The 25700-nt window shown below is 38.8% G+C and overlaps 3 protein-coding genes and 1 non-coding gene across 5 annotated transcripts; 2 read left to right on the top strand and 2 right to left on the bottom strand.

Moving 5' to 3' along the window:
- The first annotated feature begins 5208 nt into the window (after positions 1-5208).
- LOC140269033 (uncharacterized protein CXorf38 homolog) lies at positions 5209-9825 on the top strand. Its single transcript, XM_072364060.1, has 6 exons — positions 5209-5456; positions 5632-5766; positions 7441-7563; positions 9155-9304; positions 9401-9601; positions 9696-9825. The coding sequence occupies exons 1-6, from the start codon at positions 5250-5252 to the stop codon at positions 9804-9806; spliced, it is 927 nt and encodes a 308-aa protein (XP_072220161.1). The 5' UTR covers positions 5209-5249; the 3' UTR covers positions 9807-9825.
- A 1749-nt stretch (positions 9826-11574) lies between these two features.
- LOC140268837 (SH2 domain-containing protein 1A-like) lies at positions 11575-16695 on the top strand. 2 transcript variants are annotated; one of them, XM_072363828.1, is made up of 4 exons: positions 11575-11804; positions 15120-15180; positions 16037-16178; positions 16430-16695. In XM_072363828.1, exons 1-4 carry the CDS (start codon positions 11653-11655, stop codon positions 16477-16479), a joined length of 405 nt encoding a protein of 134 aa, XP_072219929.1. In that variant the 5' UTR covers positions 11575-11652; the 3' UTR covers positions 16480-16695. The 2 variants fall into 2 exon arrangements, with proteins under 2 accessions (XP_072219929.1, XP_072219928.1); XM_072363827.1 differs by having other exon boundaries at positions 16034-16178.
- A 798-nt stretch (positions 16696-17493) lies between these two features.
- On the bottom strand, positions 17494-24514 carry LOC140269365 (interleukin-13 receptor subunit alpha-1-like). Its single transcript, XM_072364417.1, has 9 exons — positions 24471-24514; positions 23449-23501; positions 23199-23353; positions 22161-22339; positions 20345-20478; positions 19989-20133; positions 19746-19851; positions 18455-18536; positions 17494-18336 (listed from the first exon to the last, which is right to left on the bottom strand). Exons 3-9 carry the CDS (start codon positions 23345-23347, stop codon positions 18250-18252), a joined length of 882 nt encoding a protein of 293 aa, XP_072220518.1. The 5' UTR covers positions 23348-23353; positions 23449-23501; positions 24471-24514; the 3' UTR covers positions 17494-18249.
- A 974-nt stretch (positions 24515-25488) lies between these two features.
- trnae-cuc (transfer RNA glutamic acid (anticodon CUC)) lies at positions 25489-25560 on the bottom strand. The gene has a single exon. It is a non-coding gene; the product is annotated as a tRNA-Glu (tRNA).
- Between the last annotated feature and the right edge of the window lie 140 nt (positions 25561-25700).

Here is a 25700-nt window from a genome sequence, read left to right as displayed (position 1 = left end):
GGTTGGACAGCAAAGGCATACAAACATACAAAAACAGAAGAAGATACTATGTGGAAAGGATTGTAAATACAGGCCATGTGATCAAAATTCTGTAACAGTGGGAGTATTCACACTGTTAGTGTGAGGTATAAAGAGATTAGATTAGAAAGGGAAAAACCAAATGTAACAACTCAGATCACATTTCTATAAAGTGTGAGGACAGAAATAGAGGATGGAAACTGTTTGCAATAAGAAACCATTATGAGAAATGAGGGACAAGTAACAGTGAAACTGAAGAAAATGTCATGGCTGGGATAATGAATGCTTCAATGGAAATTACCTGCAAAGCAGAGTGGGTAAAAACAATTGTTAAAAGTGTTAAAGTCTCATAGATTATAGAGATTGTTTACATAGGAGACGGTGAGAAACAGTCTCAAAATAGTTCATACATATCAGGAATAATATGGATTTAGGATGTCATAATAATAAAATGCTTCTCTGCTATAGTCATGTTTGTTGGCCAATGAAAAATAGTTCAAGAAAAGAAAGAAGAAAGAAATTCAATTCGATTCAATTCAGTTTTTATAGCGCCAAATCACAACAAATGTCATCTCAAGGCACTTCAAATATACAATCCAATTCAAGCTAATTAGAATCCAGTTAATTGTAATCCAATCCTAATCCAATAAAATCCAATTCATTACAGTCCAAATTAGTGCAATTCATACAATACTAAGCAGATTTAGCCAAGAAAACCAACAGATTGCACCGAAACATCTCTTCAATCCAATATCCAGACCTGAGCGTGCACGAGGTGACAGTGGAAAGAGAAAACTCCCTTTTAACAGGAGAACACCTCTGGTCAGATTGCAGATATTGGTTTTCCTGTAAACCACATATTTTGTCTGTACAGGAAACATGTCTGAGACCAAAGTTTGAATAGTCAGAGATGCTTCAATTCAGTGTGAATATAGGGATGGAGAAGGGTCAGAGGACACAATGAAATATATGTGTCATATTTCATTGTGTCCTCTGACCCTCGGATTGGTGAATAGAGAAAATGAACAGGACTATGTAAGAGGAGAGAAAGTGTATTTGCTGATTAATTCAGTCCTTACAAGCACTCAGATTTGAACAGTTTAACACAAATTTAACAGATTGGAAAAAGGGTATTGATGTGCAGCAACATCGTTGCAAGGACTTAGAACAGATCAAATGGTGAGGCTTCGGAAGAACCGCTAGATTAAAAGAGTTTGACGTATTTAAAAGACGAGAGAAGGACAAGAATAGGTGTGCACAATGAGTATGTCCCAGTATTAGATTTGATCCAGCTGGAAATGTTGCAGGGCATGCAAGTGGAAGATATCTTAGAAAACCCCTGGAAGTAATAATCTCTTTCCAGTGTGGTTCCATAAGCGTAGAAGGGAAGGTAGGCATTTGACAGTAGAGAATTTAATATGTTTGATTAATTCATCAGATATGGACAAAATGGACTTAAATAAAGATTAGAGAAGACTGATAGTTTAAAAACAACAACAACAACAGCTAAATGAAAACAACATAACTAAAAAGCCCACTAATCAGTAAAAAAGGGTAAATGGGGAGAGAGATTGATCCTTGGTTGACAGATGAATGCGGTAGAGCAGGAAAGGAAACTAAATCCAATCTGTAGCTCTGATAATCTGACTGAGCAGGAAAAGAGAGGCAGTGCTCATGGTGGAATTCACAAGATAAGGAAGATATTAATATTACAATGGATGTAAAAAAATGAAGAGGGAAATTGTAGGATCTGGACTGACATATCACGGGGAAACTGAAATGTTAGAGCATTTTGGTTTGCAATGCTGCCTTTTTCATAATAAGGTATTGGAAGTGGAGAAACTACATGTTATTTGGAAAAAATACATTCCTATACAGAATGCAGGAAAAATCTATCAGTCCAGTGAAATTAAGGCCAGAGACACTGATATTGCTCAAAGGGAAGATGAAATGACTGCAGAAAAATTAGCTGTTAAATGGAAAGTATACAAACTATATTGCCTCATCACAGAAGCCTGAGAGAGAGGGAAACATTTGACCCTGTCAAGTATTTAGATGGAGATTAAGAAAGCCCAAGATAAAAGGGAGCCTGCAATAAGCAGTTGTTCTGACAGAAAAGGTATATGATCTGGAAACAAGAATTTATTAATAAATTGAATATATAGGTATAGTATGTAAACCATAGATACTGGTCAGAATTTGAATGGCTTTATGAGAAAGATATCGAACAAAACTGAGTACACCTCTTTGCAATATCACTTAAATGTGAACTGACCAAATCTTTTATCACCGTTTCGTAATAAATGTTTCTAAGTTTACACAGTTTTCGTAAAGTGAAAAACATTTATTGTAACAGTATTAAACATATTTCCAATCTACGTAATTGCATGAATGTTGCCATAGATTAATGTGCAAACATACATATGTGCTGTGTCTTTGTGCAGGTCTGCATCAGCATAAACTTTAAATGAAAATTTAATTGAATAAAATGACAGTGAGACTTCACAAAGATGGAACAGAGCACAAATGGACTACTGGCAAACTTGAAATCCATTGAACTATCACAGTGTGTGAGGAAGAGGCCCTCCAAACATCTGAGGTTGCTATTAGAAGAAAAGAAACAGGCTTATTAATTAAACAAAATGTGCTGCAGTGGTACAAAGTCCACAGACATAAATTAAAATTCCAAAGCAAAACTTTGCAAGAACAAAACCAACCCGGGTATGGAAACTAAGGTAAACAAAGACGAACATCTGGCAGAGAACAAAGGGAAACCTGGAGTACGTATACTGACTGAAGTAATAGCTAAAGTTATTCAGGTGTATTAATTAGAACGTGGGCAAGTATCCAAGGAGAACATAAAATCAAGACCAACTGAGGAAAATAAGAAACAAGATAAACAAAACAAAATCTGACACAGGAACCATGACAGAAACACATAATTGGTATAAAAGAGGATATAGAACTGAAACTCAAAGCCATAGTGGTCATCCAGTGAAATGATACAACCAACAGCACTGTAAATCAGATGGACAATTGCTTCAGACTTGTGTCGGGGTTATCAGAGATCAGTATGTCTGTTAGAGTTCAAACAGTTTACAAGGTGCACTGATTTGACAAAGATGTATCAGAAGCCCGATGACTCCTAGGGACACAGTCTTTGTTCAGATATTACAATGATCAAATTTCCTCTACTCAGGTGGGCTTCAGCATGTTAAGTGTGAGCCTATTCAGGGCTTACACAAATTAATTAGCAAGTAAATATGTATCTTTTCAGATGATAGTGTGTATCATCGGGGGGGGGGCCTAACACAGTACGCAGGACTCTTTTAGCTTTTTTTTAGCATTTTCTCTTTAAGCAATGTGTTTCTTGTTGCTAATCTGTGTAGATTTTGTTTAAATATTCAGTCTGTTTAACCAAACAGGTTTTTCTTTTTGGCAATACCGTAGCACTGGCACAGGTACATTATAAAAAAAATTCATCAGAAGATTTTTTGAATGTTTATACTTTTTTCAGCACTCCTATTTTACTCTAAATAATAAATGTTATATCTATGTAGGCTATTCCCTTTGAATCTTGACGTTTTAGAGGTTAAAGTTGTGTATGTTCAACATCATTACACATCTAGTATGAATTCAGACGTGTTGAAACCATTTACATCTTTTAATTATCGTTTAATTATAGTTAAGTGATCCAGTCATTATATCATTTCTTGATTTAAAGTGATGGCCAAGCTAGTTCAAGATTATTGTGCCTTTTGTGCATGTGTTGTCAGAGCTGCTATCACATTCTTTCACTTACTATCAATTATTTTTATTGCCGTTCTTTTTTTGGCATTTTTCCTCATTAAAATTCAGAGTTGAGGAGAAACTGGCACGGGGTGAAAAAAAGAGCAGAGCAAGTTGACCAGGAGGGAGCAGAAGGGCAGCTTGGACGAGCGGAGCAGCTTGGGGAGACGAATGGTACAGAGGAGCTTGGACAAAAGAGAGCAGAGCAGGTTGGAATTGAGAGGGGAGCAGCAAAGGAGTAGCAAGTGAGGAATTACCTGGCTGCTGGAGTAAATACAATTTGAATACTTCAGAAACTTAAAAAGCGTACTCAGAACTTTCCAGGCTTAATAGAGGTGATGTAATCTCTTTAGTAGGTGTATGTAGGGGCAGAATTGGTTGAGTCATAGGGATGAGGTGGGTGGCCCAACCTTTTATAACAGCAAAAGATGTGTAAAAGATGTTTATACAGTGTATGCCGCATTCCATAATTGGTTTCATAGCCACAAGAAACGATGTGGATAGAAATTCTCTTGAAAGACATGTTTAAGGGGATAACAGCAAAGTTAAGTCTCAGGCACTGTCTAAATCACTTCTTCTGATAAAAAAGCAGATGAATATTTTTTCAATGCCACAGAGTGAAAGCACAACGCACAGCCCGCTATCATTAATTCATCCACGACATGTCATAAGAGAGCCATGCAGTCTTTTAAAACAAAGGAGTCAGTGCAAAAGCTCCTTCTGAAGCTTAAACGTGGAGGAAAACCTTGTTGAGAGCGTTGTTGAGTGTTAGAGAGGTCTCTTAGATATAAACTCAGTTGTGACATGCACTTACATCTGAAAACTGAAAATGGCTCTGTTCCAGCATTCATTAAAATGGTTGGACATCTTGGGACAGCACAGAATATGTAAAAAAAAAAAAAAAAAGGACAGCTACCATAGGGGTCCGCAGACTAGATACCCTAAAAAGCATCTAAACAAATTTCATCATTTGTCAAATTAGATATTAGGTATTAGATTTTCTAATCATAGGGAAAACATTTGAAATAAAATGTTTTGTTCAGCTGCTTTGCAAGCATTGACACCATCTAAGATAACCTGCGCCCACAGTTCATCCTAAAGCCCACAAGTGCTGTGTAGCCAGGTGATGATACCTAGCAGTCTGCTCTGCGTGGCAACAGAGACAACCACCTTCAAACCAGGAGCCTAACTTCCACACTTCCACACTGCCGTTGCTTACCTCCTGATAATATTTTCTTTTGCTTTTTTTTTTCAAAGTATATTTCTTATCTAGATTCTATCACCCCGTTTGCAGTAAAAGCAGCAGGCACCTGCCTTACGAAAGTAAACACCGCCATCTAGTGGCCGCTGTGTTATTTGCACTCGTTGGGTGGAGCTAAACACGAGGACGTTGAACTTGCCCTGCCTCTTTGTTGTGTTTCTCATCAGGAAATAAGTCAGAGATGGTCCATGAAGAGTTGGCGTTCCGTCTCAATGACAGAGAGTACAAGAACTGGCTGAAGGCAGGACGGTGTCTTCTCATACTGAAAGATGGCCTCCATGCGTATATCGACCAGCACATGAGAGCGTTCCACGGTGAGCTGCTTAATCGTAACTCTCTGCTGCGGAAACCCTGCGAGACGTCTTCATGCAAACCCAGAGGGAATACGGTATGATGTCATTCATGTTTGTGTTTTCTAAATAGCAGTGACAGGCTTGTGGGAGCCCACAGAACGACTGCGATTTAGTTATTACGAGTCCACTACTTCCATATCAGTATTTGTTCATATATTTCTTATAGACAATATTTCTTATATAAGTCATACGTCATTTCTGGTTGTGTAGCTTTCCTCAGTATGCAGAGTGTGTTCCGAGTGGCGGAAAGTGATCCTGACCCACCACAGGCAGCCTGATGCCACCATCAACTGGGCAAACTGTTTCCCTCCTCACTGGGGGACAGACCACTGGGAACTGGCCAAGGTAGTTTTAAAATAAATCACCTCACACACAAGCTCGACTTGAATCTGCTGGAACTGCTCATATCAGAGCAATCAGGAGGAACTGCTGGGCATATCCAGACAGAGTTCTGCTGGAATTCACTGAAACTCAGCTTTATTGCCTCATGAGACACTTAGAATACAGCAATTGGGCCAAGGGCTTATGGGAAATGTGGTCCACATTTGACTTGTTGCACTAACAATGTTACTGGTGATTAATTCGAGTCCTTCAAGCTTCTCACCATAGTTCCAGAGCGCTACACATCATCAAGAGGGCTCTTACTTGTTGGCTCGAGCAGATACACCCTGTATAAATGTGTTTTTGTCTTTTTATACACATGAGGGTAAAAATAGTGGACTGAATGTGCAGTATTTGCTAGTAAAAACCTCCCAATTCAGTGCCATATAAAGTATATGTGATATATACACCGAGGTACCAACACCACATTTGAATGTTGTGACATTTCTCAATTAAACCTGAAAACAATCAGTGAGTGTGAGGCTTTAAAAACATTTTGAAAACACAAGAAGCCAAAAAAAAAAAAGTTGGGAGTAATTGGGAGCACAGAACACTTGACAATAGAAGAAAGACATTGTCTGACATGTTAACACTGAAAAAAACGAGCTGTCAGGATCACATTTGAAAAAAGCTGGGACAGAGGCAACAAAGGCTGGAAACTTTCCGTAGCGCTACGAGAAAGAAAGAGAAATGGCAGCAGAAATTTAAAATGAAGGCTTTAAGACTTAAAAGACAGCCCCGCTGCAACATGAATCCATCCAGACTTACAGTAAGCTGCGACGTGCTGCTGAATCTACACATGTTCAAAAACCCCTCAACAAGAACATCTTAATTGGGTGTTTCGCAGAGACTGTGTTACATACATCATCTTCGTGTAATAAGATAAAAAACATTACTTCATATCGAAGTTGGTCATTCAAAAAAAGAACTAAAACAAAGTGAAAAGCGCTGTAGTTACAGGCTGCTCACGCTCATCTGCCTTTTGTTTTATAAATCTGCATCAATCCCAGTTAGTACGGCTGTATGGAAAGAAGTGAGAGTCGCTTTGAATGATGCGGCAGCAAAGATTTGTGGGATGGAATTATTTCTTTTGCTTTCCTAAAACGTGGTCCTGTGTTTCCTACGTAAAGGAGATCATAAAAGAAGCACTGAGGCTCTTTCCCTTGGTGCTTAGTGGATTTGACCAGCTTGTTGCTTTGATACATCCTCAGTTTGGAAGAGTCCTTTGCACAAAAGACTATCTGACTGAAGTTGTTTGTTTTTAGAAATAATTGGGTTTAATTGTTATGCCACTAAAATGCAGCACTTCAATGCTCTAAATGCCTGGTAATTATTTAATAATTTGTTCTTTTGACCCTTAAAAAGAATTACATTTATAACACCATTTATCAAAAAACAAACATAAACTTAAGTAATCCGGGAGGATAATAAAAATGTCTCTGCTGTGTGGCTGAGGTCCTCCGAAAAGGTTTCAGTCACCTACGACTTAAAAACATGGCAGAATGTTTAAGGACAGATATGGTTTTTAGTGCCCTTTAGCGCAGGAACCTTGTGTAGCTGCTTAAATAAACACTTTTTACACGGAGGAAAAATGTGTGGATCTTTGGAGGTTTTCCCACCCTCTCTGTCTGTCTACAGGCCTACATGCCACGAGGTCAGGCCAAAGTGAGGGGGGCAGATCAGTGCGATGCATCGGCCCTGCTCAACCTGATCAACTACTGCACATGTTTCTCCTCTGTGGATCCAAAGTTGGTGAGACAGGTAAACATCGACCAAAACGGTCACAGTAACACATCGATTCTTGCATTTAAGTCTTGAAACTTAGAAACTGCTCGCAATCCAACGCTGTCACATTATCCCCATATGCAGGTGTAGCGTATAATAAGGCAGACATGTTGCACACCGTTGGACAGCTGAGATTCTAGATTCAGCCGATGCAAAGAATTTTAACATGCCTCCACCACATGTCGAAACAACTGATACAAAAATCACGAAACGGAGGCAACTCGCCCAGAAATCCTCCACTGATTTATATTTTCCTGATTCAAATGATCTTTTTTTTAATTGATAAGGGTCTCTTATAAGTCCACTATGTTTACGTCTGCATTTTGGGGTTTGCTTTTAAGCTTTCAGTATCAAATTCAGAATGGGAATGTTTACAATCAGTTTGTATGACAAAACATTTCTTTCTTTCTTTTATTATATTTGCAACTCAATCTCAGTAATAACTTCAGAATAACAGAGACAGTTGTCTATTTAGGTAAAGTATTGGTATTTTAGGCACATTTTCACAGAATGGGAAGCAGTTGAGGAAGATAGTGATAGTGATGATTCACTAAATTAATTTTAACATGCATACACCTTCCTTTCCTTCACACACTTAGACAGCAGTGTAACACTTCCTTAATGACTGTAATCAGTTCCTCTGCTATTATGCTTTTTTTTTTTTTTTTTAAAAAGGAAAAAGAAAGAAAAACAACCAAAAACAAGTCCACAGCCCTGAGGCTCTTCAGTGGTTTTAGATCAGTCGTCCTTGTGTGTAACTGAACTGCTCTGCTCTTTGTGGTCACTCAGTTCAGGAAAATGTGACACTGCAGACAAGAGAGGGTTCGTCCAGATAAGAAGTAAGACTTTGTGAGCTTCAGAGGTGCTCTTAGTCACAGATGGATTTAGTCATCTTTAAGCTGAGCCAGCTCAGCTGTAACCCCATTTTTTGTCCTTAAGCTAAACTAAGCTAAGCTAACAGCATGAGGGTTGTTGCCTTGTATTTGATAGAAAGAGGGTACCAACAATCGAGGCAAGAGGTCTGTCACCTACCTCTGAGGAAAGAGCAGTATGTTACGACGTGCTCTGCAAAAGATTTGGTGACCTAAAAAAGGTTAGTGACTGCAACCTTATCTTCTGAACAACCACTTGAGCACTTTTTGAAGTGCTGGTGGCTCATTCAGGAACAGGGTAAGGTAACAGAATGCCATTTTAGATTTTCTCACACAAGGTGGCAACAGGAGCAACAGTATGCATCTGCACACGGCTCATTTATGGTAAAAGCCTGACCCTGGCCGCAGGGGGGTGGTTTTAAAAGTCTTGGTTTAAATCTTTAAAAAGATTGGTTGGCAACAGTGAGTTGAACTGAAGCCTTATATCATGTGTTGTGAATTAGAGAATTGTCTGCTACGTCATTTGAGATACTTGACATTTACACAAAAAAATTAGGATTGAAAACAAAGACCTATCTAGTATGTGAATATTCAAAATAGTATCAGTGTTTTTTCTTTATTCACAGGCTGCAGCAGTAGTTGAACAGTGTTTTAACTGGTATTCTGTGATATTTCTGTGTGTGGGTTTTCTTCAGGTGATCCAATACAGGAATGAGTTGATGCATTCTTGTGAGTTTCGTGTGAAGGATGAATGGATGAGGCACTACTGGACCGCTCTGAAACACTTTGTGCAGCAGCTCAGTCACGTACCACAGATGGCAACAGCTGGACAACAAATGGAAAATGTGAGGATGTTTGTTCACGACTGCAGCTGAAGTATTCTGTGTAATGGAAAGCAATCGGATACGTGATGTTTTGTCTCTTCACATTGTTCCGTGCAGATGCTGACTGTGGATTTGTCAATATGCATCTTCGGTGTGGACCAAATGGACTCTGCTGCTTTGTTTGATGGACTACAGCATGACTCTGTAAGCCAGTCGACGGCCAGCGCTGACTTAGTCAGCCAATGGGAAACTGAGCTGCTGCAAGAGATGTTGCAGGAGTGTCTGCACGCTGCTGCTGAGGATGATGCAAAGTCACAGGTGGGAAGAACAGTGATGGACATCCCTTTGCATTTGCTCACACAGTCGATGAAAAGACACTTGGACTTTCCCTGACTTTTTGTCTCCTCCCCAGGACACAGAGCAGCTGAAGAGGCTGGGGGGCTTCCTGCAGACCAACCAAGATCTGAGTGAGAGGTTTTCTACACAGATCCAAGCCATCAACTCACTCCAGCCCAGAGAATGAGAAGAAAGAGAAATGAGGAGTTTATTATTTGCAGTCAATGTACTTGTATTCATTCATTGAAATGGTCAGAATTTAAATTCGGGAGCAAAGCACAGTCGGTTTGTTGATGTTTTTTTTAAAAAAAGAGAAAAAAACTACACATGTACTCAAATTCACTCTGAGACGTTTCAGCTGAATTTGTCTATGATACAGAAGCCCTTAAGAGCAAATTGAAAGAAATATTAAGAAAAGAAAGACATTTCCACCCATTTCACATAAAAAAGGATGCAGAAAGATTGGCCTTTAAAAATATTTTTTTTTTCTGTCCTCTATTAATGAAAAAAAGGCTAAAAAAAATCATTTTGAACAAATGAGATTACTAGAAATAGAATTTTCTCACTTCTACAGGGCTTCCAGGCTATCGTTTACATTTAATTTATGGAAAGGTGTTGGTTATTTGGCTATGGTTAGTCACACAAATAATGTCAGTCTGATGAGGGGATATAATCGCTTGTTTGTGCGTGTTCTCTGTGGGAATCCACTAACAATAAACTACCGAATGCTGTCTTAATAAACTTGTTTAAAAAACTAATTTTATGTGCAAACTGTTGAAATCTGTGTAAATCCATGTGTGCGTTTTTCAGCTGTGTAAAAATATAAGTGAGGCTGGTAATTGCTAAACGCGCATCAGCCGCCTGTGGGGAGTTCAGATAGGACGGTACCTGCAGCACTCAGTCTGAATGGGTCTTGAAATTAATTCAAATGAGCACACGCTTGTCTCATTAGTGTTGAAAATATGGAAATTAAAGCAAGTTAAACTTATTTTGTTTCGCTGGTCTCACTTTGTATTAGAAACTACAAGCCAGTGAAAGAGTGAAGTGCCATGGAGTACCATGCCAGGTGTAGGCTCCTGGTGAAAAAATGCAGGTCCCTTTGCATGGAGAGTTGCATTATTAGAGAAAACAAATCTTCCTGTTTTGGTGGAAAGAAAGGCTTCCAAAGTGAAAACTGGGAGTTGGAGCAAGTTAAATTGAAGGGTTTTTCAGCCATCACCTTGTTGAGGATTAGTTCCTGTCTAATTCAATCTATCCATTCGCTCAAGTAACGTTTTTTCATGTGATAAATCATTGATCATCTAGAAAAGGGTAAAATGTCAAATTTAAAGTGTTGTGCTGTTTTCCTCAAGAAAATAAAAAAGTCAGCTCCTACGACGTAACCCGTTTAAAGTTTAAGACTCTTCTTTTCTGCACTGTGAAATAAGTCTACAGCGGTTTTACTTGCAGCTTACTGAATAGACTTTTTTTCTCACTTCTACAAGGTAAAACTTGCACAACCACACCTTTGAACAATGTTTTGTTTTTCTGTGTGTGTGGTGAGTCGGGTTGGTTGGTGGTTTGTGTATATCTGTACGCATCTGTCTGCTTTAAAAAAAAAATAAAATAAAATCACCCTTCTTTGGCTTTTTAAGGTCAACTAAAAGTTTCTGAATGTGTGTCGATAAGATTGTTGACACAAGCTCAGGCAACATGTCAGTTCAAGCTTTTTTTAATTAGATTCACAATAGTTCAGAGAAAAGTGTTGATTTTGTCCAGACATTTTGATCTTTTGTGATTCTCACGACAAGAACTAAACTAAAAGTCAACAGAGTGTAAAAGTAGAAGGGGCTGCTTTCGTTTTTGGCAGATTAGAGCTATTATATGTCAGGTAACAGCAGTGTAAGTCATGAGAAGACTTACCGCATGTAAGAAAGGTGTGAAAGCCAGAAATGCTTTTCCTGCTTCATAACCGTTCGCTTACTATTGTGCTACTTCAGTCTGCTGCACCTTCCCCTACAAGGGAACAAATGAATGTCTGCCTCTGAGGCAACATGGAGAGGGAGGGGATGTTCATTCAGTCTATCTACTATGGGCAAATTGGAAGCGAGGCCACAGAAAGACTGCTGGAGATTTATGGACGTGATGGCAGCTTTCTGCTGAGAGACAGTCAGACGGTGCAGGGGACTTACTGCCTGTGTGTGAGGTGAGCGTTTGATGCAGAGGTACATGTTTGATCAAAAGGGATGTTTCCATCCTGTTTTTTAAAAAAAGAAAAAAAAAAATTTGCTCTTGATTTGATCAGTTTGTCGTGAACACACTACGAAGGATTTGTTCTTCCTGACATAATTGCATTTATCACACATAGACGATCCGTAGAACAAAGCAAGACAATAAAACCTTCTGTAAAATCTACTCAGCCGGAACCAGAAGTAGTGCAAGATAGAATTGATAAAATGCTTTGGTAAAAAAGGATAAGACAAGTAAAAAGGAGATAATAAACACTCAAGAGTATCTGTAAGTCTAACCATTGGCACATCTCATAGGCCTGACAAAACAAGAAAGTTTTGAGCCTTGATTTAAAAGTAGTAACATTTGGGGCAAATCTCAGTGTTTCAGGGAGTTTGTTCCAGAAATAAGCAGCACAATATCTGAAAGATGCTTTACCATGTTTTGTCTTAGGACTATAAACCGTTAGCAGTCCCTTTCCTGATGACCTAAGGGTTCTTGATGGCTGATAGGGAATAAGAAGATTTATCCGGTATTTTGGGCCCAAACCATTTAGGGATTTGTAGACTAGTAAATTAATTTTAAATTCAACTCTCTCACACAGAGGAAGTGAGTGCAAAGATCTGAGAACTGGTGTGATGTGGTCGTATTTTTTGTTTTTTGTTTTTTACCCGTGAACACACGCTGCTGTTTTTGGAAGCTTTTCTTACGAAGGCCGATATAAAGCCCATTGCAGTAGTCTAGTCTACTCAAGATAAAAGCATGGACAAGTTTTTCCAGGTCTGGTTTAGATAGAAGGCCCCTAATCCTTACTATATTTTTTTAGGTGGTAAAATCCCGACTTGGTTAGTAAATTAATCTGGTTTTCAAAGTGTAAGTCAGCATCTAATATAACACTCAAGTTTCTGGCATAGTTTGTAGTCTGTAATGATAGAGTTTTCAGATAAGCCGTGACCTTAATTCTCTCAATAACTTCTGTTTTGTTCTTGTTTAGCTGCAGGAAATTATGGGACATCCAGTCATTTATCAGTGAGATACAGTGATAAAGGGAATCAATCTGCTTGTGTTTTTGGGCAGATTTTTACTTCGTTGAATTGAATAAAGGACATTGTCCTAAAATGTAGAAAGATTATGATAAAAAAATATTCTGATACTGTGGATAAGAATACCAGAACCTTTCATAATTGATATAGATGGGTCTGACCGTTGACCATGTTTGAAGCATTGTTTTTCTAGTGACATTGATTGCAGAGTATCAAACTTACAACTTCTACAGTCAAGTAACCCCGGACAGCACTGGTATTCTGATCCTTTAAGCCACTGTTAAAGTCCTCTTTAGCTTTATGTGAATATACCAATTACTTGTGTAGTTAGTTTCTAAATGTAATTTTTTCACATTAACATAACTGTAATCTTATCTGAATACTTTTAGACCATTTCTGTATCAAACTCCACATGGACTGTTTAAAATACAAAAAAAAAAAGTATGCGGCCGCAAAATGTTCTGTTCCAAAATTTGTGTTTCAAAAACTTTTTTTAAAGAAACAACAACAAAAAGCAAACCTATTAAATCACCCTCATACTGTCAACAGTACTGGAACAGACCCAGGTACTGTGACGCCGTCTTTTTTTTTACGTAAAAAGGACTGCTCTTGTGGTGCAAAATGATGCAAAAGACTCTCAAAATGTCCTTCTTCCATTTTGATGTAAGATGACGGAATTAAACCAATTTATTCATGATTTGTATAAAAAGATCATGAAATTTAAGTTCAATGAGGAGCTAAACTTAAGTTAATATCCAGGAGATTATAGGCAGAATTTATAATTGGTCACATCAAACGACCTTTACATGTCCTCAGGTGTACTGTAAAGGTTAAATGTAATTTCAAATTCAGTCTGGACTGATTATAGTTCTAAATTTCCCTGACCATGTGGATGCACTTAAAGTATTCAAAGAAAAAGCTCTCAGTTTTGATAAATGACCCCAGTGATAAATGTACAGCTGTGTTTTAAGTGACATAAAATACATACACATTTTACTGTTGTAGTTGCTTGTGATGGCGTTAATGTGGTGGTTTGGCTAAAATTCATCTCATCATTGTATATACAGATCTATATATGTACATATTTCAGTCCAGAGTTTGTTGGGCAGTGGTGTGTGAGGGTATTGGTTAAGGATACGATGAGGAGCGGGGTCATTTTCGATATTTTAAAAAAAAAAATTGGATATTTGGGGGGGGGCTATGCCAGTGCATCACAGGGCCACACAGAGACAAACAACCATACACACACACTCCTAAGGACAATTTTATAGACATCAATTAACCTAACATGTATGTTTTTGGATGATGGGAGGAAGCCAGAGTACCCAGAGAGAACACACACATACACAGGGAGAACATGCAAACTCTACATAGAAAGGCCTGGAACAAGGGAGTTGAACCTGGAATCCTCTCGCTGTGAGGCGAGGGTGCTAACCACCACACTGGTGACCTGTCCAGGCAAATACCCTGGACAGGTCACCAGTCCATCACAGGGCCACACAGAGACAAACCACCGCACACACTCACACTCACTCCTAAGGACAATTTTGAGTCACCAATTATATAACATGCATGTTTTTGGGAGGAACACACAGAAAGTGCCCCAGCCATGAGTCAAACCAGGAAGCTTCTTGCTGTGAGGCAACAGTACACCACCACATCACCGTGCAGCCCCTGTTCCTCATAGAACACGCAGATTTGCCTTAAAGCCCCAACCCACAAGCAGTCAGGAATGATTGCAGAAATGATTTTTTGTTACACATATTCGCCGTCTTACTTTGTCCTATTCAGACTGTGGGTGGTGCTCTGTAGACTCAAAGGAAAATCTCCAATCACAGCAGTTATGGCTGATTTTACTCATTATATTGTCTTGTAAAACAGCTTAGAAATATTTTAAAAAATAAAATAATTTTACAATATTGAAACCAAGGTTAAAAATTAGATTTTTAACAGAGAGCGATTTATTTACCATTTATCAAATTATTTAAATATGCCGCTTGCAGAGTGGAAAATCATTAGAAAAAAGTATGTATCAAACCGCTGACTGAAAATCCCAATATGAGTGACTGAGATGTGATTTTGCATCTCGTGTTAAATACAAAAACAGAAACCAGTGAGTCATCTTCAACCCCAGAACATCATACCAAGTCTCTTTCAGATTGAATGTGCACATCAGAACGTGAACCTTTTTTTTTTTTTTTCCATATTTCAGAGGAAGTCATTCAAATTTCAGAAGTTTTGTTTTACAGAAAAGCTCCTTTTGTGCATACCTACAGACTTGTGCACGCTGCTGACAGCTGGTACCTTCAAGTAAGTGACCATCAGAACGCAGATCACACATACAGTCCAGCCCAAAATTATTCATACCCCAGGCAAACAGTGGCGTCCTCCTTGGTCTGCCTCCGTGGAACCCAGCAGTGTGCAGTGTCCCTTGGACTTTTCTGCACTGAGACGTTGCCACCAGCAGAGCCCAGATTCACCAGGATGACCTTGATGGTGATCCTTGGATTCTTTTTCACCTCTCTCACTATCCTCCTGGCCAGCACAGGAGCCACTTTTGGCTTCCGACCACATCCTCTTAGATTTTCCACAGTGCGGACCGTTTTGTATTTTTTAGCAATACTTTGCACAGTAACCACTTTGCAACATTTAGATTTGGCCTTATAGCCCTTTCCTGCCTCATGAACAACCACAATGCGCAGCACATGCCCTCATTGAGCTCCTTTGTCTTGGCCATGACTGTCCACAAACCAACTGCAGAGAGCTGCTGTTTTTCACCTGTTGAGTTGATTAACAGCTGTTTCCAATGAATCAGGGTAATTAGGATCCTTTAGAACAGCTTCGATTATTTGGAATGGTATAGAACTTTGGATTTTCCCATTGCCTGTGACAGTTTGCAAAGGGTATGAATAGTTTTGGACTTTTGTTCAAATGTAAATAAAAGCTGAGAACTTATTTTTTCCACAATGATGCCACTTGTACATTGTCTTATCATCTTCTGTGAGACCCCTGTCATTTCCCGTCAATGAAAAACTTGCTGGTGGAAGAAAAGTAACTTTGAGTCAAAATTTGTCAGTTGTATGAATCATTTCGGGCTTGACTGAATACACAACTAATTAAGTCTTTCAAGATTTGATGCATTTGTGTGTGAATGTGTGATTAGCAGGATTCAAGAAACAGACTGCTGAGATTTGAAACTCTGGAGTTACTGATAGAGCACCACAGAAGGGCTACAGACTCTCATGTTGGTGTCGTCCCCCTTAACGATCCACTAGAGAAAAGGCAAATACCTGACAGGTTTTTTCAAGGTACGGCACACGAGGACATGCATCTTTTCTCTGCTTCATGTATTCCAATAAAATCATATCGAGTTGCAACTGCGTGTGATATACTAAAAACTGGCCCATGCACTTACACAGATGCAAACACATACACCCACGTATAGTTTGTGTCTGTGGTGTGTCAAAGAGGTCTATTTCATCTATGAAAAGCCTGTGGTGGCTGATGACATACTCTATAAACTCTTGCACCATTTAACTGTTCTCAATCTCCACCACAGGGCTGGTCTACATGGAAATGAACAGCAGCAGAAGCAACTCTGCCGAGTGAGGCCTCGTCTTTGGGCCAGCAGACCGTGGAGCAGTTCAAATGCTTATTACTTTGTGGAAGATGTTTTGTTCATTTTGTTTTATATGTCAGTGTGTGTTTATTGAAGACAAATTTAAGTGTTTTTTTTTATTTTTGCTTGAGAGCATGTGGGAGTGTTTTTTTTTCTTTTTGTTGAACTTGTTATAATTGGTTTTGTTTTAAGACATCATGTATTCAGACTCAACTTTATCGTCATTGTACAGAGTATAGGTGCAGATCCAGTCAAATGCAGTAGTTCTGCATTTCTAAAAGTTAGGTAGTTTTCCAGTGAACAGGACATTATGGTTTAGAACTATAAGATAACATAACTGGTTAGAACTGGCTTGCATAACAGGATCAGATGAAACTTTATCTTGTCAGATTAGGTCTGCTGCATTAGATACACGCCCCAAACAACACTCACACACATCGCTTAACACATTTCAAGAACAAAGACAATTGGACAGTGGTTGACCTGTCCATGTCGCTGGTAACTGGCCGATTATACTCGGTCAAGTTTAAGTCAAATCTCTGTACGGGGCAGACCCAGCCCATGAAGATAAATGTGAACTATTTCCAAAGATCAGGGCTCATTCTGACAGAGACCCTGTGAGAATTCTGTCGCTCCGAGCCCAGCACTGCCTTACCTTACCTGTAACCTGGATAAATACTTTGTCAGTGAAGATTTCTCTGGACAAGCAAACTAATGCTGTGTAATTGTAGGGTGTAGTTTCTGACCAGTGTCCTTTATCAGCGCTGTCATGATTTGTTTGTGAGAAAGAGTGAATTTCCCTTTAAACATCCTGTCATCCTGTGTCGTACAAGAGGGGCATTTTACAATGCTGGGTATATAATAGTTGAGGATGAAGCCACTTTTGTGATTAGCTTTTTCTGTGTGGTTTATTTGTTTAATGTCATAGAGGCCATTAAGCAAAATGGCCCAGCAGCATGTAAAAAACAAACAAACAGGAAATGCAGAGAAGGAATCTCACCAAATAGTCAACGTGTGACACATTACACTATATCAGTATGTTTTAATAAAAACACCAATAAAGAAAAAGTGTGAAAAAAACACGGACGCCTCGGACACCTTCAGTGCTTATAGAACCACCTTTAGCATCAATGACTTGAAGTAGCTGTGTTTTGTATGATGTTATCAGTGTCTCACATCTTTATGGAGGAATGCTGGCTCACTGCTCTTCATTCAGTTCATTGAGGTTTGAGTCATCGCAACGCCTTGTTTATTATCTTTCTCACTCATTCTGTTGTAGATGTGCTGCTGTTTGGGATCATTGTCCTGTTGCATGACCCAATTTCAGCCAAGCTTCAGCTGTCATACAGTCACATTTGACTCTTGTCTTGACTCTGTAAAGCAAATAGATGTCCTGTATTTCTCCAAAATGACACCTTCGCCTTTATATTACTGATTTATCTCCCCATTTTTTTATCATGTTTTGCAGTTTTATGGAGTTTTCAAAGTCATCACAGCATCAAATGATCCTATATTTATGCTGCTGTTATAATGCTGCTATCCTAAAATGTATCAAAAAGCATTATAAAGTAGCAAAACACGCTAACCCCCATAAGGCCTAAGCAGCAAGATAATTATAGCAATTAGCCAAAAAATTTAAATCATCCAAAGTGGACCAAACAACACACAGTATACCAGTGCTTAACATAAAAGGCACACAATGATATAAACAATGAGTATAAACAATTTTGTTATCAATCTGTCAGTATCCTCTATAGCTTTCAATATGTCTTTCCAGCATTTTGGTCTGCATCTTCCACCTCTGTGATCACCTCTTCCAGTTTAGCCGGCGGTGCAATATGGATGAACTGGCAATACAAGAAAAAAAAAAGGAACCTTTAAATAATTTTTGCACAAATGTTCTTGGCTGCTTGAGTAGTAAGGTGCACATAAGTGCCTGTGTGTTCAGCATGAGCATGAGCTTACAGTGAGGGGATCACTTCTTTCCAGGAAATATTTGTACTTCACTGGGGGGTGAGGAATCGGAGGAAACAGAACTTCGGTCAACCTGTGACAAAACACACACACACAAATGAGTTTTAAGATACACTGAGCGTGGATATTTTAAGCTCATTGGTGGGATTGCGCCAAAGCGCGCCCAGTATTGTTGTAACCACTGTTGTAACAGTAAAAAAGAAGGTCTCCTTTTTTCTCATGTCGACCACTCGCACGCTACATAGAAATGCAGTTCAAATGCCATAATAATCAACTCTGTCATGTGAAAACCGTTATGATTTTCTCAGATGAACGTGGTACCACTCCCAAAATAAACGATTTTTGAGAAAAGCATACCCATTGTAATGAATGGATGGAACATTCCGAACTAGAGTGTAACTGGTGTTCAAAAAGTGGGGAAAGCTGAACATTTCTAAAGAATTTTTGACAATTTTTTTTTCGATAGGCAAAATCTTTTGATGAAAATGTAGAAAAATGAGTCTTCTCTCTCAGATTGTACCCCTCTGAGCCAGCAACTCTATGCTTTTGGTGCTAGAAGGCCCCAAACAAGAAGAATGTGCCAGACTGCCACACAGACTACAGTAAAAGAAAACCAAAACCTCCATATTTTCTCATTACACCGGAAACACAAAAGCCCCACTGCTGAGCTCAGTAATTCTGTTTTAATTTGCTCACACATTGATAGATTAGGCCAAAGCTTTTTAGGAATTGCAAGAGACAAGAGACAGGCATTTACAGCAATCCCATCACAATTTCTCCAGAAACGGTTTAAATGTGTACTTTTGTTTGAAAACAGAAAGTTATGAAGTCAAAGAAATGTCAAAGAACGAAAGAGAAGAGAAAATAACTCCCATCCTTCCTTTATCTGTTTTTGTCTTTTCGTGTGCTTCCTCTTTTTACCTATTTTAGAACACACTGAGGGGAGTTCAGTCTGCAAATTAAGGAACTTCAATATCAATGCTGGGTTGTGGTTTTTCAGAAGAAAAAACACACTATGACATATCACAGTCTTCTCTCTGCCATCTGTTTTCTAGGCTTCAAGAATTCAAATTTGTCCTTTTCTTTTTACACTGGTCAGTTTCAAACTTACGAGTCAGGACATAGTTAATATATGAGCTGAGAAACAGCTCAATGTGGTTTTCTTAAAACAGGAGTGGTGTGCAGAGGTGTGAGATAACTGCGTGAAGGTGTTAAGCGCATGTAAATGTGTGTGAGTCACACATCAGCCAAGAGCTCAGTCATTCGGCCAGATACACTCAACCTCTGATGGCGCAACAGCAGCAACAATGTCAGGAGGATCATGGGTATTCCGAGTGAAATGGAGATAATCACCAAATGGTCGAGTCTGCCAAGGGACTGTTCCACAGCTAAAAACACACACAGATATTGTTTTACTGAGTTTCATGTTTCAACATGTTTAACATTGTCTATAAAGGCTTCCAGGTGCTAACTAATCTAACAAAAAAACAGCAACTGATCTATCCCTTTATTAAAGAGCACTCACTGACAGTGTGACTCCAGTCGCTCCAATGATCACAGCCATAGCATGTACTTGACATTCTTGCCCTCATTCTCACCCTGTAGGTGCGGGAGGGATCTGCATTCGGCTCTGTGTAAAACACCTTGCCTGTCAGGTTTCTGGGGTATTCCTGTTTTGGAAAGATTCACCAGGATTTTTTTTATTTCACAGAGACCACCCCCTGCTTTGATTTCTCTGACTTTTTGGACTTGGTTTCCTCAAAACCAAGCATGTACTTCATGTGCAAATAATACATTCGGTACAGTCTGTAAATAATACAATACAATAAATATTGTGTGTCATTTTCGATGCAACATCACACATAGGAATCCATGCCATACCTGGTCACCCATGTCAAGCTGATAGTCATAACATTCATCGTTATTGGCTCTCTCCCTATGGGGCAGATCCCATATTATGTTGAGACTTCCATCTTTGATTGACGCAGATATATTTCTAGGTGGAGGCAGCACCACTGTGAAACACACAACCACATCATCAGCAAAATAGCAATGCAATGTTTTAAATTTCTGCTGCTGACTTTACAGTGTGATCCCTCAACATAACTAGGTTTTAGCTCATTAAAATATTTCAGTTTCAGATTTGTAGATGGCAAAACCCAACTCCAACATACGGTTACTCGCTTACTGGAACAACCTCTGTGGGAAACATGATATGCAGTTTACAAAGGTGGTTACATGTTGAGAATAAAGTTGTGCTGTTCAAAAAATAAAGTTGTAATTGGAAGGTGAATGCCCCAACTTCGTGGGAAAAAAGCTGCAACAAGAGAAATTATCAGACAATGGATTAAGTAAAATATTCTTTCATTTGGTTGGTGAGGCCTCAAACTGAGTGAAATTAATCTTACAGCATGTATCAAAGTGGCAGCCGTGATAAGAGCTGGTCAATTTCCCCTGTAATGTGAAGGACAGGTGCTTTACTGTTTCTTTTTTATACCATGTGTATGTCTTGCATTAATGTAACAATTGATCCATACAATTATTCTAACTAGGATTTATAATGATAATCAATAATAGGATAATGGCAGAAACTATTCTCATCATGACAAACATTTAATTTCACTTCCATAACTGTCTCATTCCCTCATTACTTTACTAAATGATTACAAATCATCACTAAATTCGGTAATAAAGTAGGTGCAAAGTATGAAATGTGCTCTTTGTTGTCCTCTCTGCAACACTGAACATCTACCTGATAAAAGCATATTAGTTGTCAACAAGTTCAACAAGGTTCAATAAGTCCTCCAATCAAAACCAAAAAAAGGTTGTTTGGCTCATGCCTTTAAATACGACACATAGAGGCGTCCTCTGAACTACGGCCCCAAGGAAGGTGGCAAGAAAAAAACATGACTCATATGAGAGTTGTCACATCAGAGTCCCTTCACGTGTTTCCTTTAACAAACCAAAGTTCTTTAAGGAGGAAGCAGGGGGTGGACGATATCCACATATGGCAACAGTTCTTTCAGTTCTGGGTTGGAACTGGTGGCTCTGAAGCAAGGACATCTCATTTTGTTAAATGCCTGTCACCTCGTCTCCTCTGCTCGCCTCCACTAATATGCAAAAAAAGAAGTTGAGTGTAGGATTCAAGTTTATGAAAATGAGACGAGGCGTGAGTCACTTCTTGGTTGGGTTTTGACAATAATCCGCTCTAATAAGGGTTTCAAATAAAAAACACTGTTTTAAGGTTAAAAAAAAACATCACTGTTAGGACTAAAATACCTTCTATCTGCTGCAGCACCATCAGGACAATGGATACCATTTTGGCACTAGAAGTCACATTCTTTCAAAGTAATTAAAGGTCAATACTGCCTGCATGAACAAACTACCCACGATGCCTGAATATGTTTAATATTTGGCTTTGATAATCTAGCTTCTTATCAGCAAAACTAATGCTATTCCCACTAGTCTCAGCTATACTCTGCAGAGCAGCATGCTACATTTTAACTATGCAACCTTAGGGACAAAGGCCTTTTCTGTATAGTTCAAATCTAAAATCTGTTATGGCTTTGTTATTCATCTTCAAGCCCTTCGTAATGTTTTAAAACTATTGCCCACAAAGAGATATTCATTATCTATATAAGCATTATAATGAGCAATTACCGAACAAAAACAAACATTGCATATCTTGGAATATTACATTGAGTTTCCATTTCGTATACTAGGGTGTAAGTCGTCCACTCGTCATCCAGGGACATGTTAAAGTGAAGAATTATTTCATAATCCATCTTGGTCTCATTGAGCATAAAAGACACTGATCCAACTCTTTCCACAGAGGCTTGACTTCGAGACTCAACTGATCTGCTTTTGTTGCAAACACTGAAAGAAGAGACAGAGAAATAGTGTCACTCAAAACAACACAAACATTCCAAAAGAGTTGGAACTTTGTAAAATGCAAATAAAATCAGATCACATTGCTTTGCAAACCAATATCAAATTATTCACAACAGAAAATGTGCAAAATATTGAAAGTGAAGCATTTTCTCATTTCATGAAAAAATATTAGCTCTGTGTTTAATGGCAGCAACACATCTAAAAAGTAATATGATTGGGTAAAAAAAGAGCACCTAAGTGAGACAGAGTCTCTCAGAAATAAAGATGGACAGAGGTTTAGTAATCTGAAAAAAAAACATCTACAAACTGTGGTGCAATTTCACAGTAATGTTCCTCAGTGTAAAATTGCAAGCACAAATATTCCATCATGAACAGTACATAATGTCATAAACAACGGGCATGATTCTGTCATGGAAATCGCTGTGTGGGCTTAGGAACACTTCCAGAAATCTATGAACAACGTTCACTGTGCTTTCCACATATGCAGGTTAATAATCCAAAGAGGAAGCCATACGCGAGCGTGATCCAGAAATATCGATCGAAAAATCGATCTCTTCATCACTCACATCAAAAACCTGCGTCTCTAATGGTTTGCACCTATGGAACTGAGAACATGCACATCTCTAAAGGCACCATCCGTGTTGAACGGTATATACAGATTTTACAGCACTGCAGATTGTTTAGCATTGAGGTTGCACCTCTTACATGAATAGGATTAGGATCTCTTAAAGGTGAATCGTATTCCTGTTTGGAAACTGGCCCCACTCACACGGCTTGGTTTTGATCAGCAAATCACAATCATCATGACAAAGAGTAAAACGCTTCATAAAGCCTATAAGAATACCTGGTATAAACAGAAAGCTCAGCGTCTTTTTCCAAAGTACGGAATGACCATGAGCAGTTGAGCATCTTGTTTGGGAACAGGAGGCAGTTAGAGGTTTCTATTTCATCAGGCACTTCTCCCTCCATATCAAACCCTGTAGAATTCTGCATGAAGACCTTATAAAATGTTTAAAAAAAACATTAGGAAAAGGAATATAAAAACTGAAAATTACAGCTCGGTTTTAGAGTTTTAAAAGGTGTTTGATCCTTACTGTATCAATGTCACTTCTCTTTTCACATAGATCTGAGTTGCTGCCCTTAGTCTCTGTAACAGTAAGAAGTAAATGTCAAAGTTATATCATGGGGGGGGGGGGGGGGGGGGGGGGGGGGGGGGCATTTTTCTTGTCACATTTTCTTTAATCACATTTTAGAGCACAGACAGCATGAAAGTCAGAGCGAGAATCAATAGAGCCCATCTAAATGAAACACAAAACACTTTTCTGGAGCACAACATGCTACACTCATCAGGGTTTAGCATTATTCAATATTTAAAGAGCTAGAGGAAATTAACTGTGACACCACCTTGATAAACACAAGCTAACTGTTTGCTATTAGTCATGTTTTCATAGCCATCGCTCACCACCATCTGTTTGCTTTAAACATTGGATTGGAGTCACATACCCCTTTGTGAGACAGACAAAACCAGGAGACTGAGCCAAAGAATTGGTGGAGCAGGAAACAGCTTCATAGTCAACCTAGAAAATCACATACACAGACTTATTTTACTTTCTTTTTGGGGAGTCTCCATTGGCAAAATGTATTCCATCCAAACCGTGACCAACTGAAAGCCTGAAAACCCATTCAAATCAGTATCAATTTCAGTATCAGTATCAATGTAACCAAGCCTCCCCCCATTTTGGACCTCGTACAGTTAGGACTCTGTTTTATCAGTTCATAGTGAGCGATTTCCTGGCATTTCAAACTTCCCCTTTTCTTCAAGGGCTTTCACATAGAGACAGAGTTCTTCTAAAACATTGTGGTTTGGTTAAAGGCAGATTTAAAGACACCGCTTTTCTTACTTCAGTGGTTATTTATCCCTTGTTACTTGCCGTGTTTTAGCAACATGATTTTCCACGATTAAAAAAAACAGATAGAATGATTCTCAGTGCTCTGGTTTGTTTACACCCCTATCAGATTAAGAAAAGGACAGAGCCACGATTTCCCCCTGGAGGTGTAAGCTACTCTACTACAGCAAAGCCAACCTATAAAAGCAACTGAGAAACAGTAAACATACCTGATAAGAAGCCGTTACCTCCAGCTGTCCCTGCTGACTGTGGTTGTCTGATAGCCGAAAGAGAAAATGACACATTTCTGGGGAAAAATAAAGCATGACGTCACATACTGTACATAGCACTCAGGAAACCAAGGCTTTTTTTCTGTTTTTTTTTTCTCTCATTTGAGCCTACACCACAGGATTAGAATATCTTCATCACCTTGTGCTCAGCTTTCCTGTTTAAACCACATACTTTTTTATCATGACAGGCACAGCTTTTAATATAGTCATGAGAATTTTCATTTAAACATATTGTATGATATAACAGTTGCCCTCTGGAGAGCTAATTTCAGCTTCCCTACTTAACCTTTTTAACATTTTTGCTCTTTGCTGTTTATATATATATTTTTCTCTTGTTGTAATATACTTGTTTATTAGATTCCTAAACCGGAACCTGAATCCTAATTTCGTACCGTAAACATGTAAATGTGAGCTGGTATGGCAATAACATTTCCTTGAATCCTTGAATTATGAGCATGGCTGTGGGGTGAATTGTTCTATCGTTGATATCAAATATCAAAATGGCATCTAATCAGTTTTGATATCTTTTTAAACGTTATATTAAGAACTCCTACTTTTGAATAAAGCATTTGTTTGTAACAAGTGGGTTACAAGATAGTTGGACTCTGATGGACTCACCCTCTGTATGATAAAAGAGACTGAGTAACGCTATAAGCTATACTTCCTTAGATATAGGTAATGGCTCATTTTCTCCACTGGCTCAACTTATCCTATTTTCCCCCATCATATTCTTTTCCATTTCCTCAGCTGAATTTCATTCCCATCATCACAAATAAACCAATAAAAAACCTTTAGACGTAGAGGAACATAAGTATTACTATTATGTAGTCAACAACTGTATCAGCTTTTTTAAGTCAAATTGTGAACATTGCTTTTCGCTAAAAGTGTCAATTTAATCGTTTAAAATTTGTAGCCCGATAATTGTATGAGAGTTTTACTTAACACAAAAAAAATTACGTTCCCTGACCGGGAATCGAACCCGGGCCGCGGCGGTGAGAGCGCCGAATCCTAACCACTAGACCACCAGGGAGAACTGTGAAGTTAATGACAAGATAAGAGTGTTAAAGGGGGATTAAAAGCCATATCAGACATAACCCGATAGCTGTCTAGTAAGTCTTTATATCATGTTCCATATCTTTTTCCGTGTGTGTGTGGGGGGGGGGGGGGGTT

The sequence above is a fragment of the Leuresthes tenuis genome, unplaced genomic scaffold (genome assembly GCF_036924035.1).
Source record: "Leuresthes tenuis unplaced genomic scaffold, fLeuTen1.0.hap1 SCAF_14, whole genome shotgun sequence".
NCBI lineage: Eukaryota > Metazoa > Chordata > Actinopteri > Atheriniformes > Atherinopsidae > Leuresthes > Leuresthes tenuis.
Note: the sequence above shows the minus strand (reverse complement) of the source record. Positions and strands in the feature narration are given on the sequence as shown.

Excerpts from the sequence above, each read along its gene's own strand:
- LOC140269033 (XM_072364060.1), top strand. The coding sequence starts at position 5,250 with ATGGTCCATGAAGAGTTGGCGTTCCGTCTCAATGACAGAGAGTACAAG. Across the intron at positions 5,767-7,440 it reads ACCACTGGGAACTGGCCAAG|GCCTACATGCCACGAGGTCA; the intron begins GTAGTTTTAAAA and ends GTCTGTCTACAG. Across the intron at positions 7,564-9,154 it reads ATCCAAAGTTGGTGAGACAG|GTGATCCAATACAGGAATGA; the intron begins GTAAACATCGAC and ends GGTTTTCTTCAG.
- LOC140268837 (XM_072363827.1), top strand. The coding sequence starts at position 11,653 with ATGGAGAGGGAGGGGATGTTCATTCAGTCTATCTACTATGGGCAAATT. Across the intron at positions 11,805-15,119 it reads ACTTACTGCCTGTGTGTGAG|AAAAGCTCCTTTTGTGCATA; the intron begins GTGAGCGTTTGA and ends TTTGTTTTACAG. Across the intron at positions 16,179-16,429 it reads ACCTGACAGGTTTTTTCAAG|GGCTGGTCTACATGGAAATG; the intron begins GTACGGCACACG and ends TCTCCACCACAG.
- LOC140269365 (XM_072364417.1), bottom strand. The coding sequence starts at position 23,347 with ATGCAGAATTCTACAGGGTTTGATATGGAGGGAGAAGTGCCTGATGAA. Across the intron at positions 20,134-20,344 it reads AGCTTGACATGGGTGACCAG|GAATACCCCAGAAACCTGAC; the intron begins GTATGGCATGGA and ends TTTCCAAAACAG. Across the intron at positions 18,337-18,454 it reads AAAGAAGTGATCCCCTCACT|TTCATCCATATTGCACCGCC; the intron begins GTAAGCTCATGC and ends TTGTATTGCCAG.